The sequence below is a fragment of the Glycine soja genome, chromosome 19 (assembly GCF_004193775.1).
Source record: "Glycine soja cultivar W05 chromosome 19, ASM419377v2, whole genome shotgun sequence".
NCBI classification, from domain to species: domain Eukaryota; kingdom Viridiplantae; phylum Streptophyta; class Magnoliopsida; order Fabales; family Fabaceae; genus Glycine; species Glycine soja.
Window position 1 is genome coordinate 34,208,193 of NC_041020.1, and position 14,501 is coordinate 34,222,693.

The following is a 14,501-nucleotide window of genomic DNA, read 5'->3' on the forward strand; positions in this document are numbered from 1 at the left end:
TAGTCATGTGTATACCCGCACATTAGTCATTCGTGATGCTAAAAAAAATGAAAACAATAAATGCATTACAACATCAAACCTAGTAAACGAATGTTGTGTTGCAACAAATTCAATCTTCAATTTCTTCTTTATTCTAGGTAAGACACTATCTTTCCAAGTAGGATATGTGGCTTTGATAGCCCTTCATAACATTTTCTTAGGAAAGTGCTTCCTGAACTCATTGTACAGGTATTTAAGACAAATTTTGCGACAATTTTGATAAAATATCATCAATTACATTCACTAGACCCAAACATTATATGTAATTGTTAGAATCAAAACCTTAGTGACCAAAATGTCCACAACATTTGTTTAAGGAAGTGCTTCCTAAAGTTATTGTACAGGTGTTTAAGGCAAAACTTTTGTGATAGTTTTGGTAGAATATCATCAATTACATTCATCAGACATTGACATCATATGTAACTATTAGGATCAAAATGTACTATTTTGCAAACTTGATGGACCAAAATGAAATCTTTCAAAAGAAACTTAAAGTACCAACATGGAACCATTTAAAAAAAACATAAAGGATCTAAGTAGAACCATTTAAAACAAAACTTCTTCAAATACCAACCCTAACAATCTAAGTTTAAAAATAAAAATAGTTACATTTAACTCATTTAAAGAAAATAAGAGTATAACCTGATTGTCCCCTATTACAAACATTTTGGTGCGATTGATGACTATTCCTAAGCCACGAGTCCATTGCTCATGACAAGGGACTTGTCTTTCGCGATTTGTTTGACGCAAATCCCATATATTCCCCCATAAAATTTAACTTCATTGCAACGAGTGAATGAAATTGCTTTCTGCACATCACTTGGTTCATGCGTCCTCTCCATGTTTCTAACATTTGTTAAGCCATTCATGGAATAACCCAAAGCCTATGCTTCTCACATTTCTTGCAACTGAACTAATAGCATATTCGTTCACTCTACATTATCTTCAACGACCGCCTCACTGAAATATGCTATTGCCAAAATATAGCTATCTATAACATTCAAAATTAGCTATCTATACACCTCCAATGACCGCCTCACCGAAATGGGTGCATAGGGAAAAAAGGCAATTGTAAATATAGTCGTGACAAGAAAGTATTTCTCAAATCATAATCCAAAAGTCAATACCCAAATTAAGTCTAATAAGTTCATATTGATGAATATTCAAGTGTCATCTCACGGCCAATAGAAATCAGTTTGAAATTTGAGCACCAGGAAAATGGAAAAAATAAATAAATGGGGTAAGCAGCTCATTCCGTTGCTAAAGTTCTTTCATTGTCGTCATGTTGGACTTGGGAAGTGAACAAAATTTTTCATCCGAATATGTACACAACACATTATAATGACAATCATGTAGAGTTTAGTTCCCATCATCACTAGTTAAAGTAAAAATAATAGATACAAATTGAGATGAGAAGCTAAACAATACATAAACAGCATATTTACATATATTAGCCTGAACCTTTTTGTTGGGAAAACCCTATAACTCCACAATGCAAGTGATTTAGCTCCCACATAGAATAAAGACACTTAAACTAAGATTCAGCAGAACTCAACCTCAGTATGTGCGCAAGAGATTTAGCTCCCACCTGCATCCACTGAAAAACCTCATACTCACATTTGTTTCCCATCAAGATGAAGCTGACAAGGTAAACCATAATACAAATAACAATGGAAACTGTTGACGCCAAACACACATGCCATAGACCACATTATTGACAAAGAATGCTTGGAAGTCTACAAAAAGCCTGTACTTAAATTATTTAGGTTTAATTGCAATTCTAATCCTCCTTTAATTCTTAATCCACAATTTTGATCCAATGCTCAATTTTTCATACATTTATTTTTTCATATTTTAATTAATTAAATTACTTTTTTGATAGCATCTTAAATGAAATGTTAGATTTGGGGTTCAATTGAACCAAAATACAAGAAATAAAGCGTATGCAAAATTGAAGATTGGACTAAAATTGCGGATTTTCTAAAATGTGGAGACTAAAATCGCAGAAAAAAAGAGGGGGGGGGGGGACCAAAATTGTAATTTAGCCAACTATTTAAAATAAAGTTAAGGAGCAATCATAAAGAATATTATCTATTTGAAAAGCATATTCAAATTTATAAAAAAAAAAATTCCAATAATGAGAACTACAACAAATAGTATCTTACCTTGGATTTCGCTAGAGTGAGAAGCCAGGTCAGATATATTAGATGCTCTCTGGGACATGGGTGTTAGTGGAGGTGACACGGCTTTATCAACCTTTGAAACTTGGGGAGTATCCAAATACTTAGTATTAGAAACATTTAATGCCACAACTCTCTGACCACTAGAAGGTATAGAGAAACTCCGAGAGACAGGTGGAGTTGGAAGTGGAGATGCTGCACTAAATACAACTGAAGGAAATTTATTAGTCATGGCAGCCTCTGGATTTTTTAATACTAATGGAGCAGAGTGACCCACTCGTGGCTTGCTAGATTGATTACCAGGAGGTCTAGGAAGTTCATGAAGCTCACTTATCCTGGGTGAAGAAACCAGGGGAGGTGAAGCATTAGGAGATGCTTTTGGAGATGAAGGCTGGGGCACTGGTAAACGTGGAAAACCCCCAGAAACAGGTTTTACTGATAATGGTTTATTAGTCAATGGACCTGAAAAAGCTTGTCTTTTTATTTTCTTAGTATCAGTAGCACTGAAAAGATCAACTTGTGGAGGTGAGAGTCCATCAGCTGAAGGGCGTGGTAACTGGGTGTATGTAGTATCACTGTTACTTTCTTTGAGAACAGAGTGAGCTCTAGGGATAGTCGGCTCTGACAATTTACTATCAACATCTTTCTCATTCTTTTTTTCATCCAAAGGGGAAGAATGCCACAAATTATGCAAAGATCCACTTGCACTAATGTGGGGGGCTGAGCTAGTTTTGGTTTCTTTGATGTTGACTGGTGTAGGGAGAACATATGCATTAGACTTTGCTGCAGATGATGCTAAAAGTTGTCTTACTTTTTCAGCTGGGTCAAATTTCTTTTCTGCAAGTATTGGAGCTGAATAACTGCTGACTCTATTTGAAATTTTAAAATCTCCTTGGTTCTTGTCTAAACTTGTCTGCAGAAGGCAAGTTAATAGAAGTATTAGAGGATGACCTAAGTTAAATTAAAGAATCAATCTGAAATGATGACCTGTTAGACCAACACAAAAATAAGAATTAAAAAAATGTCATAGTTACAATGCTAAAACCTATGTCCTTAAAATGAGATCTCAAATGATACCTACAGTGCTTATTCTAACAATTAATATTTTTTTGGATAAAATGTCAAGAAACATATTACATAATTAAACTTGATTTGTGAGCTTTATTCCTTCTAGGCATCAAAGATATTCAGACTTTTAATTTGGCCCTGCTCGGTAAATGGATGTGGAACCTTATGCAGCACCAAGGGTCTCTTTGGGTTGCAGTTTTGGAGGCTAAATATGGGGGCTGGAGGGGTTTACTTGAAGAAGGAAGAGCCAACCTGCAGTCCATTTGGTGGAGGGACTTAAAAAGAGCCATTCAGCACTCTCACCATGGTATAAGTCTTCAACAGCAACTCAAATGGAAGGTTTGGGGACAAGGTAAAATTTTGAGAGGATAGATGGATTTGTCATGATCAATCTCTAGCTGAAAAGTATCCTAGGTTATATCTGATTTCTTCCCAGCAGCAGCAGCTAATTGGTCAAGTGGGGGAGCATATTAACTCCACTTGGGAGTGGCGTTTTATCTGGAGAAGACCGTTGTTTGATAGTGAAGTTGATTTGGCCATCACTTTCCTCTCTGAAGTTGATGGTCAAGTTATTCTCACTCATGGGGCTGATAGGTGGGATTGGGTAGCAGATCAGTCGGGCATTTATTCTACTCAAAGTGCTTATGAAGTGTTATGGGAAGGGGTTGCAGAGGAGAATATAGAGGAATGTTTCCCGGTGTTATGGAAAATTAGGATTCCAAGTAAGATAGCGGTTTTTGCTTGGAGGCTCCTTAGGGACAGGTTACCCACAAAATCAAACTTGCAGGCTAGACAAGTGCAGATTTCGGATATGAATTGTCCCTTTTGTGGAAGGATGGAGGAGGACGCATCTCACCTTTTTATCCACTGCAGTAAGATCCAACCTTTATGGTGGGAATCAATGTCCTGGATAAATTTCAAAGGTGCTATGCCATTGAGTACAAATCAGCTGTTCATGCAGTACTCCTTTTTGCAGGATGATGGTAGAAGGAATAAGAGGTGGCAATACTGGTGGTTGGCTATCACTTGGTCCACTTGGCAGCTTCGAAACAGAATTCTGTTCTCTGGAGCGACCTTCGATGGAAACAAATTGGTTGAAGACGCCACTTTCTTAATGTGGACTTGGCTTCATAATTTGGAGAAGGATTTTACTATCCATTTCAATCAATGGTCCAGTAATTTCAAACATAATTTTTTGCAGTAGTAGGGGTGGCTTTGGGATCAAATCACATGTATTTTTTCTTCCCATATTTTGGTTCCCAATCAGACTTATGCTGCCGGATTGAGGAACCATATTTATGGTGACTAACTCTGTAATCAGTACCTCTAGTACTTCTCTAATATATATATATAATTTATCTTTGCTGATCAAAAAAAAAAAAAATTCCTTCTAGGCAAGAATGAGGTACTAATTGGCCTATATTTTTTTTACAACCAATATAAGATTTAGAAGGAAGGCACATGTTACACAGCGTGTTGATTGCAAATGAGGTAATTGATGAAGCAAAAAGGAGTCAAAAATCGTGCTTGGTGTTCAAAGTGGATTATGAGAAGGCGTATGATTCCGTGTCTTGGGGATTCTTAAGCTATATGCTGAGAAGAATGGATTTTTGCTCTAAATGGATTCAGTGGGTGGAGGGGTGCCTAAAATCAGCATCCGTTTCGGTCCTCGTGAATGGGAGCCCATCAGCACAATTCACGCCTCAGAGAGGGCTTAGACAAGGAGATCCATTATCACCTTTCCTCTTCAACATAGTGGCAGAGGCACTCAATGGTATTATGTCACAAGCACTCCAGAAGGGTATTTTCAAGGGCTTCTCAGTTGGTAAAAACAAGGTGGAAGTTAGTCTTCTCCAGTATGCGGACGACACTATTTTCTTTGGAGAGGCATCAATGGAGAATGTGCGAGCAATTAAAGCAATGCTGAGGACTTTCGAGTTAATGTCGGGCCTCAAAATTAACTTTGCTAAGAGTGGTTTTGGTGCTTTTGGGGTGTCGGACTCATGGAAGCATGAGGCAGCTGAGTACCTCAATTGTAGCATGTTGACATTCCCTTTCACATACCTTGGTGTTCCTATTGGAGCAAATCCGAGATCATATCAGACATGGGTCCCTATTATTTCTAAGTGCGAGAGAAAGTTAGCGAAATGGAAGCAAAGACACTTGTCTTTTGGGGGGAGAGTGACTCTTATAAAGTCAGTGCTAACGTCCATTCCTATTTACTTTTTCTCTTTTTTCAGGGTACCAAACAAGGTCGTGGATAAGTTAGTCAGAATGCAAAGAAGGTTTCTATGGGGAGGAGACCAGGAGCAACACAAAATAGCTTGGGTCAAATGGGAAACCGTTTGTTTGCCAAAGGAACATGGGGGACTAGGAGTTAAAGACATCAATGTATTTAATGCATCACTGCTGGGCAAGTGGAAGTGGAACTTATTTCATAGTCAAGGGGAGTTGTGGGCTAGGGTACTAGAATCGAAATATGGAGGTTGGAGGGGTTTAAGTGAAATATCTAGAGGGAAGGGTGAATCGGTATGGTGGAGAGACCTAAAGCTAGTGTTTAATCAATCGCATAATGGAGAGATATGGAAGAATACAACTGAATGGAGGGTTGGTTGTGGAGATAAGTTCAAATTTTGGGAGGATGTATGGACGGGGGGAGAGGAGTCTTTACTTGAAAGGTTCCCTAGGCTGTACAGCATTTCTAATCAGCAGCATAAAAGAATTCAGCAGATGGGGGATTTCAAAGAAGAAGGTTGGGAATGGAACTTTAGGTGGAGAAGACCATTATTTGATAGCGAAGTAGATTTGGCGGTGTCATTTTTATCAGCTGTTACAAGCCACCCAATTCAAGCTCACAAATCAGATCAATGGGTGTGGAAGGCGGAACCGGATGGACAGTACACGGCTAAATCTGCTTACGAAGTGTGTAGGGGGGATTCATTTGATCAGCAACAAGATGGAGTGTATGAGGAGCTGTGGAAGCTCAAGCTTCCGTCTAAAATTATCATATTTGCATGGAGACTCATAAGAGACAGACTACCAACTAGAGAAAACTTGAGGAGGCGTCACATTCAGCTTGGAGATTCAAGATGTCCATTCTGCGGAATTGAGGAAGAAAGTGCAGGTCATTTATTCCTCTCTTGCAGCAAGATCCTCCCAATATGGTGGGAATCTTTGTCATGGGTGAACGTTTTGGGAGTTTTCCCAAACCAACCAAGGCAACACTTTCTTCAACACATCTATGGAATGACAGAAGGAATGAGATCTAGTAGATGGAAATGGTGGTGGATGGCACTGACATGGACCATTTGGAAGCATAGGAATAATATTATCTTCTCAAATGGCTCACCAAATGTTAATGGAATTCTAGATGACGCAATTTTCCTACTATGGACGTGGCTTACAAATTTGGAGAAGGGATTTAATATGCACTACAACTACTGGTCTTCTAACATCAGAGCAGGGTTCCTAAATAGAACAGGATAGAATAGCAGTGCATGTTTCTGTATTATTTAAATGTTTTTCCAGATTGGCCAAACTATGTTAAGCTCAATTCTGGTTTGATACTTGTACTGTTAGTACCTCTGGTACTCAATTAATATATATTATTAAGTTTGCTGACCAAAAAAAAAATAAGATTTAAACCAAAGCTTCAAAATGGACAAATCTTAAGTAGTAATGTAGTAATGAATGGCACCTCTGCAGTTTCTGGGGTTGAAGCTCGAACATATGAACAGCCTGATTCTTCCACCTGGCAAAACATTGACAGTGATTATGTTGAGATGAATTTAGTTCAGATTATGAAAAACAACGATGGTATGTTTTTAATTTGTAGAGTGCTATAGATTACAACAAGTATAAAATGACAACTGTGACAAGGTTTTGCAATATTTTAAATAAAAAAGCAAACAAGCAATAAGAATAAAGTTCAATATGCACCCAGGCTTTAAAAACCATTCAAGTTTTGAGTAATACAAATTGCCAACCTCTGCTGTGTTCGGTGATGTGGAAACAATATATGGCCCTTGCTTATTTGCTCTGTAATCAAAACTCAACTCACCACCTTCAATGATGTCAAAATCATTTCCATCATCATTATTATCACTTTCACCACCATCATCCTCTAGGCCGCTGAATTGGTAATCAATATGTTGTCGCACAGCAATCATCCTAACATGTGGCTCAACAGCCTCTAGTGATTTAAGTCCTTTCCGGAAGAAATTCAACTACATTGAAAGAAGAACAAGAAGAAAGGTGCATCAAGCTTAAGCTGAAGAAATGATAAAAAATTTGAACGAAAAAGGTCATAGTTCAAGAAAACCTGGGCAGCATGGTGGCGTGCTGCTTGTGTTAGGAGACTGCGAGACTGGCCTTGCTTCAGCGATTTCAACCGAAAGGCACAGAGTGTTGCTTCCTCTTCATATTCAGCATGAGCTGCTTGCAACTGCTGTAGGGTGAAACTTTCACCTTTACCACTTTTTGACTTTCCTTTCTCTTTCTGTTGGGCAATCATGTATTCATAAACATTTCTGAAGGCAATACAACAGATTCAGGAAACATCACATGGTGATGAGAAAAAACAATAGCAGCTGCGTCAATACAAACCTTTTTTCATCACATTGCCTCTTCATGTCCTGCATGAGGAGGAAGAGGTAGGCATTGAGATGTAACAAGACAATTGACAGTTCTATATTAAATATAAATTTATACAGCAGCAAAGTCAATAGTTCCAAATTATTAATCACTGTTCTAGGCAAGACATTCTATATGGTATTATAAAGCATCAAAGAGGACATAGTTTTTCAAATCTCAAACTTGAGTTTTGTAAAGAAAACTTACTTATATGAAAGCTAGGCTTAAAATAAGAGAAGGCCAAAAACTGAACAACACTGCTTTTTCCTTCACCCTTTAAGTTTTGCAATACTTCTCCTACAGTCCTACACCTTGCTCAGTTCAGCTTCAATCCCCACCATTATTAACAACCCTCAAATCTCTTGCATACAAGTACAAAATCTAACAAATCATCCACTAATGACTAACCAACTTCAAATGCATGAAATCCATAACTTAACAGTATTTTCATAGCAGAGTCAAAAATATTAAATTTCAAAGATAGGTTTCTCTACCATATATTTCCCAAGCAAATTTTTGCCTATATCAATAACAATCATCCAACTTATTCTCCAACTATGAAAATTCAGGATGAACTTCTAATAAATTATTTTTCTATTGCCAACCTTTCCCCTTTTTTTAGTTGGTGGCAGCAAACAGGGTTATTTGCTGAAAATATAAATCAATTGTTAGACATAAAAATCAATCACAAGACAACATTCAACAACTTAAACTGGTGATTTGGTCCATGAGATAGTATCAAAACCTCTATTACCAAGTGGTCAAGAGTTCAATCCTTGTTGGCCCCTTTCTTTCAAATAAAAATTTAATTTCAGCACAAGATCATGGGTGAATAAATTGTCATGCTTCAAGCTCAAAGGACTCTTGAATGATGAGGTGATAGATATTAAAACCAATCATATGGTCAATCACCTAGCAACTTATGCTTTTGGGAGACATGGTCCTTGACATGTTAAAAGAAGCAATTCCTATGATACGGAGTTTGATCCCTGATGCTCCATTCTTCTAAATAAAATTAAATTTCAGCATAAGGTAGGGTAGGCTGTGCTTTAACCCCGCTTCAGCCACTAAGATAGGGTAGGCATGTGTTTAAAACTATTCATATTTCATATGCCTTCATCTCCCACTTCAAACTTTTGGAATAGTTAGTTAACGGAAAAACAACTTATTCATTGGGCAAAGATAAAAAGATAATTATAAACATTATTACAAGAGTTGGTTTATGCTTTAACTTGATAAGTGTTTCAACAGAAACACCACATATTGGCATCTCTCATCACAAGTTTTTCTTACAGTGTCACACAGTCTTTAGGAAACTACCTGAGAGGCCTTAAAAAAATTTGTGGCCATAAACCAGTGTTGTTAAATAAGTCACTACAGCAGCACAGCACTATAACACTATGGTGTTCAGGTGTTGCAGCTATCCTACAATCTGGTACCAGGACTCCATTGCAGTGTGGTTTCCACAAAACAGCTATCATGGCCACAATGGATGTCTCAGTTTCAACAGGCATCGCAGCCATCACGGTTATTAGAGAGAGATGTGGGACTACACGACTTTTTCCCCCTACATCCCATTGTCCCACTACCCCCACTAAAGTAGAAACAGGCATCATGTTTTTAGACAAAGATGTGGGACTTCACAACTTTTTACCCCCAGTCCCACTGTCCCTCTCACGTAGAAACTCTTAATCTCCTCCCATATGTATCATGTAAACCACTATTCACAAAAGGAAGGACTCTTCTACTACTCCATTAGCATCTGTTCACCTCCTCCTGCATCCTCTTGTCAACTCCAGGAGTAGAGCAGTCCCTAACACAAATTAGTGACTGAATTTGAACATGATGCAACCTTGGAAGCATTAGAAGAGCTAGAAGACATTGACTTTGTAGACTTAGAAAGAGAAGAAATTGAAGGATATGTCTCACTATTCGACAATGAGAATGGTAATTATATTGGGAAAGAGGAAAAGAAGAATACATTTTGTTTTTTATGTTCAACTTCTTTATATTCTCATCAGTATTTGTCTTGAACAATTGAATTTTTGAGTTAATATTATGTCAATTCTTATGCAGCTTATTGTTGTTTGCATACAACTTAAATTTTGATATAATTGATTAACTTCAACCCCTATGCAACTTCTTTTGTTGCCTGTGACCCTATCTCCTATATGATATAGTGGATTTTTTGGCTTTCTGCCATTCTCCACAATCTGCTTTTGATAATACTGTCATAAAAAAGTTAAGATATAAAACCCTGTCCATTCATCAAGTTTCAATGATTACATTGTTTATCTGAGGTAGAGAGGGTTTCCTCTGTTTTCAAATTATTTTACTGGATTTATTTAATAATATCCGCGATTACGGAATCATATGTGCTTAACAAGTTAATGAACTCTCAAATATAAAAAGATTATGAAAATAACATTGGGAGAACCACACCAAAAAAGCTAGCCATTGTAGTTGGAGAGCCTGAAGCCTCATTAAGCCCACACTAGAATCCCATACTTCCAATGTGGGCCTCAAGTCCCATTCGTTGCAATTGGATCCTAACATCTTACTAATACGTATGGATTGAATTCTTTAACCTAAAGGTTTATGCAAATTCTTTTTATCAACAGCAGCTTTAAAACACATTAGATTTAGTGAAACATTTTTTAGAGTTTTTCCACAGCAATATTTTGCAGCAAGCACAACCTAACAACTTTTGAAAACATCAGTGTATCCACAAACTCAATGTGAGGATAGCTTAAATGTTATATGTGATACCTGGGTGTGTGAGAACAAGAAACAGTCAGATTTACAAAACCAACCAATGGATGTGTGTTATATGACAATGGCTTTGTGCTAGAAGGTAACAATCAATTCCCTCAAGATCTCAGATAAGGAAACAATGTTATTGCAACAATTTCAAAAGTTAAGCACTTCATGGAGGCTACACATAAACCTCATGAGATTCACTCCAGAATAGATTATTCATTAAACAGGGATGAAGAGATCAAAAGAAGAAATCATGACATAATTTCAGCATCTCACATAATGGATGTGTAAGTGATAGGACAATTATGCAACATCTCTTTAGGCAGTTAGGCAGTTATGGATCTGAAACATTACCCTCTGTTTGAGAGGAAAGAAAATGAAAGCATTTGAATTGAAGAGAAAATGGAAGGAAAGAAATATTTGAATTTTTGTTGCTAAGTCATTTTTTTTTCTTATTTTTTGCCTTTATTTTCTATTCAACAAAACAAAAAAATGTATCACTGTCTGTATTTTCTCTCCTCAGTCCTCTCTATTTTCTTTCCTCTCATCCAGATGCACCATTACCCCTTGTTTGGTATAGTGAATCAAAACAATTTAGGATGAATGGAAATAATTTTGGGTGTTTGAAGGAGGAGAAATAAGGTGGAAATAATATTAAAAATGGTGGACCCATTATACTCTTTTTCACCTATTTCCACTAATCATTTTTATTTCCATCCACCCTATTTTTCTCCTCTCTACCAAAAAGATTCTTAGTGTTACTGTTAGTGAGGTATTTGCATCTTTAGGCAGTTATGGATTTGTGTGACAGTTGCTGTGTGGTGTATTATTATATATGTATATGACATGGCAGTTTCTGTATTCAGTGGGTAGTTTGTACTTAGTGTGTTTGAGAGAGAGACTCTCTGTTGGGGCTTAGGTCGGTGTATTGTTCTAGTTGCACTACAATTCTGATTTGATCCAGAATTTCTATCAACAATAATATCCAATTTGTAGGTTCAAAATCTTTAGTCTAACAGTATGCCTATTTAACCAGATAGGAGATCATAAATATTAGATAACCAGCCATATATAAACTAATGTATGGGGATGAGATTTTAGTATCATTTCCGCCCAACGCATTATAAATGCCAAGCATTGCTATAAGTCCTGAAACACTATCTTCTTTTAATCGCATTCTGTTCTGTGTTGATAGGAAACCACATTTTCTAATAACCATTATTAGTAACAGCTAGTAACAACTAAAATAAAAGTGTAATGAACTAAATGAGGGAAAAGTGGAAAACAATGAGAGGACAGATGTGCGCACTGTAGAGCCCACTAGGAGTGTTTTATAAAGATAAATGAATCTGACAAAAAATAAATACATAAACATACCTCAACAGTTCTTAGCTCATTAAGAAGAGACTCTGATGGATTGGTTATTGTCAGTACTATGTGAGAACGCTGAGGAACAGAAGGATGGAATCAAAATAAACATTTTGTGAATGAACAATGCTCAAGGAAAAGCAAAGCAATAAAAAAGGTTACACCCAAATAAAAGCTCACATAGCTATCAACAAGCTTCTGAAGTTCAAGCTGCACACTTCCAAGCATCCCCAAAACTTTACCTGCATACAGTTCATAACCACAACAACTGTAGCAACAAGACTATATAGTATGCATAATTTAAATCAACTAGCAAAGAGGCTAAGTAACTTGGATAGGGAAGTCATGAAATGTTTACCCACTCACCACTTTCTTCATCATCATTTAAGGCAGTTTTCTCCAGTAGGCAAGTACCCATGTCCTGCAGTGACTCAGCAAATTCTGGAACACGTAACACAATAAAGGATACGCTACTGACTTTAATATTTTCAAGGCAGTATATCTCATCTAAAGAAACTAACTAGACAAAAGTATTTATTTATTTATTCAAATGACCAGTAAAGATAATACAGTGAAATAGGATGCCCTATAGAGTAGAGACTGATATGAAATACCTCGATGCTGATATCTCACAGCACTTGAAAGGTAGTCACAACAACAAACAATGTCAATAAGAATAAGAAGGCATGCCCAATGCAGGTGCGCAAGTTCACCACTATGAGCTATTTCCCTATTTTGGGAATGAACGGCAATACTAGACTTTATGGATTAATAGAATTTAGGTAAGAGAGAAGAAAGGGGAAAATGTAATCTGAGTATTAGATTGAAAATTACAGAGATGAATATTATATGCTGAGTCGGCAAGAAACTAAATAATAACAGAAAGGCTAATTCTGTTACAGAGAAACTAAACAAGATTACAAATGAAAATGAAATGAATATGTAGATATACACTCTAATATTCTAATATGGATAGTGCAGAAGACCAGCCGGCCATGGACTATGGCAACTGGAAATGCAAACTTGTATCTTCAATTGTTTGAGACATTACATACGACAAGTAAATGAAATATAAATGTGTGTGTAAGTGTGCATGTTTAATTTGTGACCTAAACATTTGGAGACATATACGAGGAACTGAGGAACATAGCAAAACAAACCGCACAACCAGTTCAAAAGCTTTGAATACATTATAAGTGAGGAATACAGAGAAACAACATGAGCAATGTTTACGAACAAGTGTGAAGAATAATGTTTACCGTGAGCACTGTTTTGCGTAGCAGCCGCTGCAGCAAGCAGGCTATCGTAGCAATCTCTCATGTCTTGCATGTCCTGCTAAACGGTGAAATGGAAACCCTTAATGTCACTATAATTAGTAAGCCCAAGTAAAAGCAAATTGCCAAATTGGGCATGAGATCGTTCAACATTTTCCACAAAATCGCCATCATCAAACACATTTTTTACACCCTAAAGCCTGAGACTACAACTACGAGATAATAAATTAAAGTCTTCACAGCAAGGAAATAACCAATTTTCCATAAACACACACACGTGTCATCTCAAGAACAAAACCCCTCCCTACGTTCCATCACTGACAACAAGCGATGATCGCCACGACAAAAATACGATAATCGAAAAAGGCAGATAAGAACGATTCGATAATAATACGGTTAAGAGAGTGGTGAAACCTTGGCAGCGAGGGCGAGTTCGTCGAATTTAACGGTGGGGGGAAAGTCCTTTTTGTCCTTGGAGACGGTCTTGTGAAGTGCAATTTTCTTCAACTTGCTGAGCGAGGACTTCATCTTTTCTGCACCCTAGGAAGGGAAAAAGAGGGAGAGGGTTTGTTTGGAGTGGTGGGAATTGGGGGAGAATCTCAGGGGAAAGAGTGTGGGAATGGATTGAGGAGTGCAAAAGACATTGAAGGAGAAGGAGGAGGGTGGGTCAAAGAAGGGAAGAAGAGAGATAGATCAGACAGACAGCAAGAGAGAGAGAGAGAGAGATGCGAAATGGGAAACTAGAGAGGCATCAGTCCAACGTCATCACGCAACCAAGCCTAAGCCCAGAACCCCGCACGCTTCCACACCTCACCGCACGTGTCTCTGCTCTCACTTCCGTCATTTACTTATATATATTCCTAATTCCTAAAATTACTATTTTTTTCGCAAATTATCATTTATGAAATTAGGAAAATGTCAAATAAGTTTATGAATTTGAAATCCGTTAGTTATGTTAGGATTTTCCCGTTAATTCTGTTATGAGCTTTAGTAATGGTAGGATATAAAATATATAAATTGTGTACATGTTAAAGGAATAAAATGAGGATATTTATTATCATTAAATTTATGTGTAAATTTTTTTTATACTTAATTATAATGATTCATTATAAACCCTAAGAAGTTGGTCGAGTAGAACAAAATAGGTTCTTGCATATGATAGGTCGCAAGTTTAAATACA

General features: G+C 37.0%; 1 protein-coding gene across 4 annotated transcripts; it reads right to left on the minus strand.

The window, feature by feature from the left end:
- Window positions 1–1,241: 1,241 nt before the first annotated feature.
- Window positions 1,242–14,114, minus strand: LOC114399723 (uncharacterized protein At2g33490-like). Of its 4 annotated transcripts, none has more exons than XM_028361939.1 (11): window positions 13,736–14,114; window positions 13,307–13,382; window positions 12,414–12,488; window positions 12,228–12,289; window positions 12,057–12,125; window positions 7,893–7,921; window positions 7,609–7,816; window positions 7,274–7,513; window positions 6,985–7,038; window positions 2,205–3,132; window positions 1,242–1,627 (listed from the first exon to the last, which is right to left on the minus strand). In XM_028361939.1, exons 1-11 carry the CDS (start codon window positions 13,847–13,849, stop codon window positions 1,617–1,619), a joined length of 1,866 nt encoding a protein of 621 aa, XP_028217740.1. In that variant the 5' UTR covers window positions 13,850–14,114; the 3' UTR covers window positions 1,242–1,616. The 4 variants fall into 4 exon arrangements, with proteins under 4 accessions (XP_028217740.1, XP_028217739.1, XP_028217738.1 ...); XM_028361938.1 differs by having other exon boundaries at window positions 1,242–1,636; window positions 13,307–13,379; window positions 13,736–14,113; XM_028361937.1 differs by having other exon boundaries at window positions 1,242–1,636; window positions 13,736–14,113.
- Window positions 14,115–14,501: the final 387 nt, after the last annotated feature.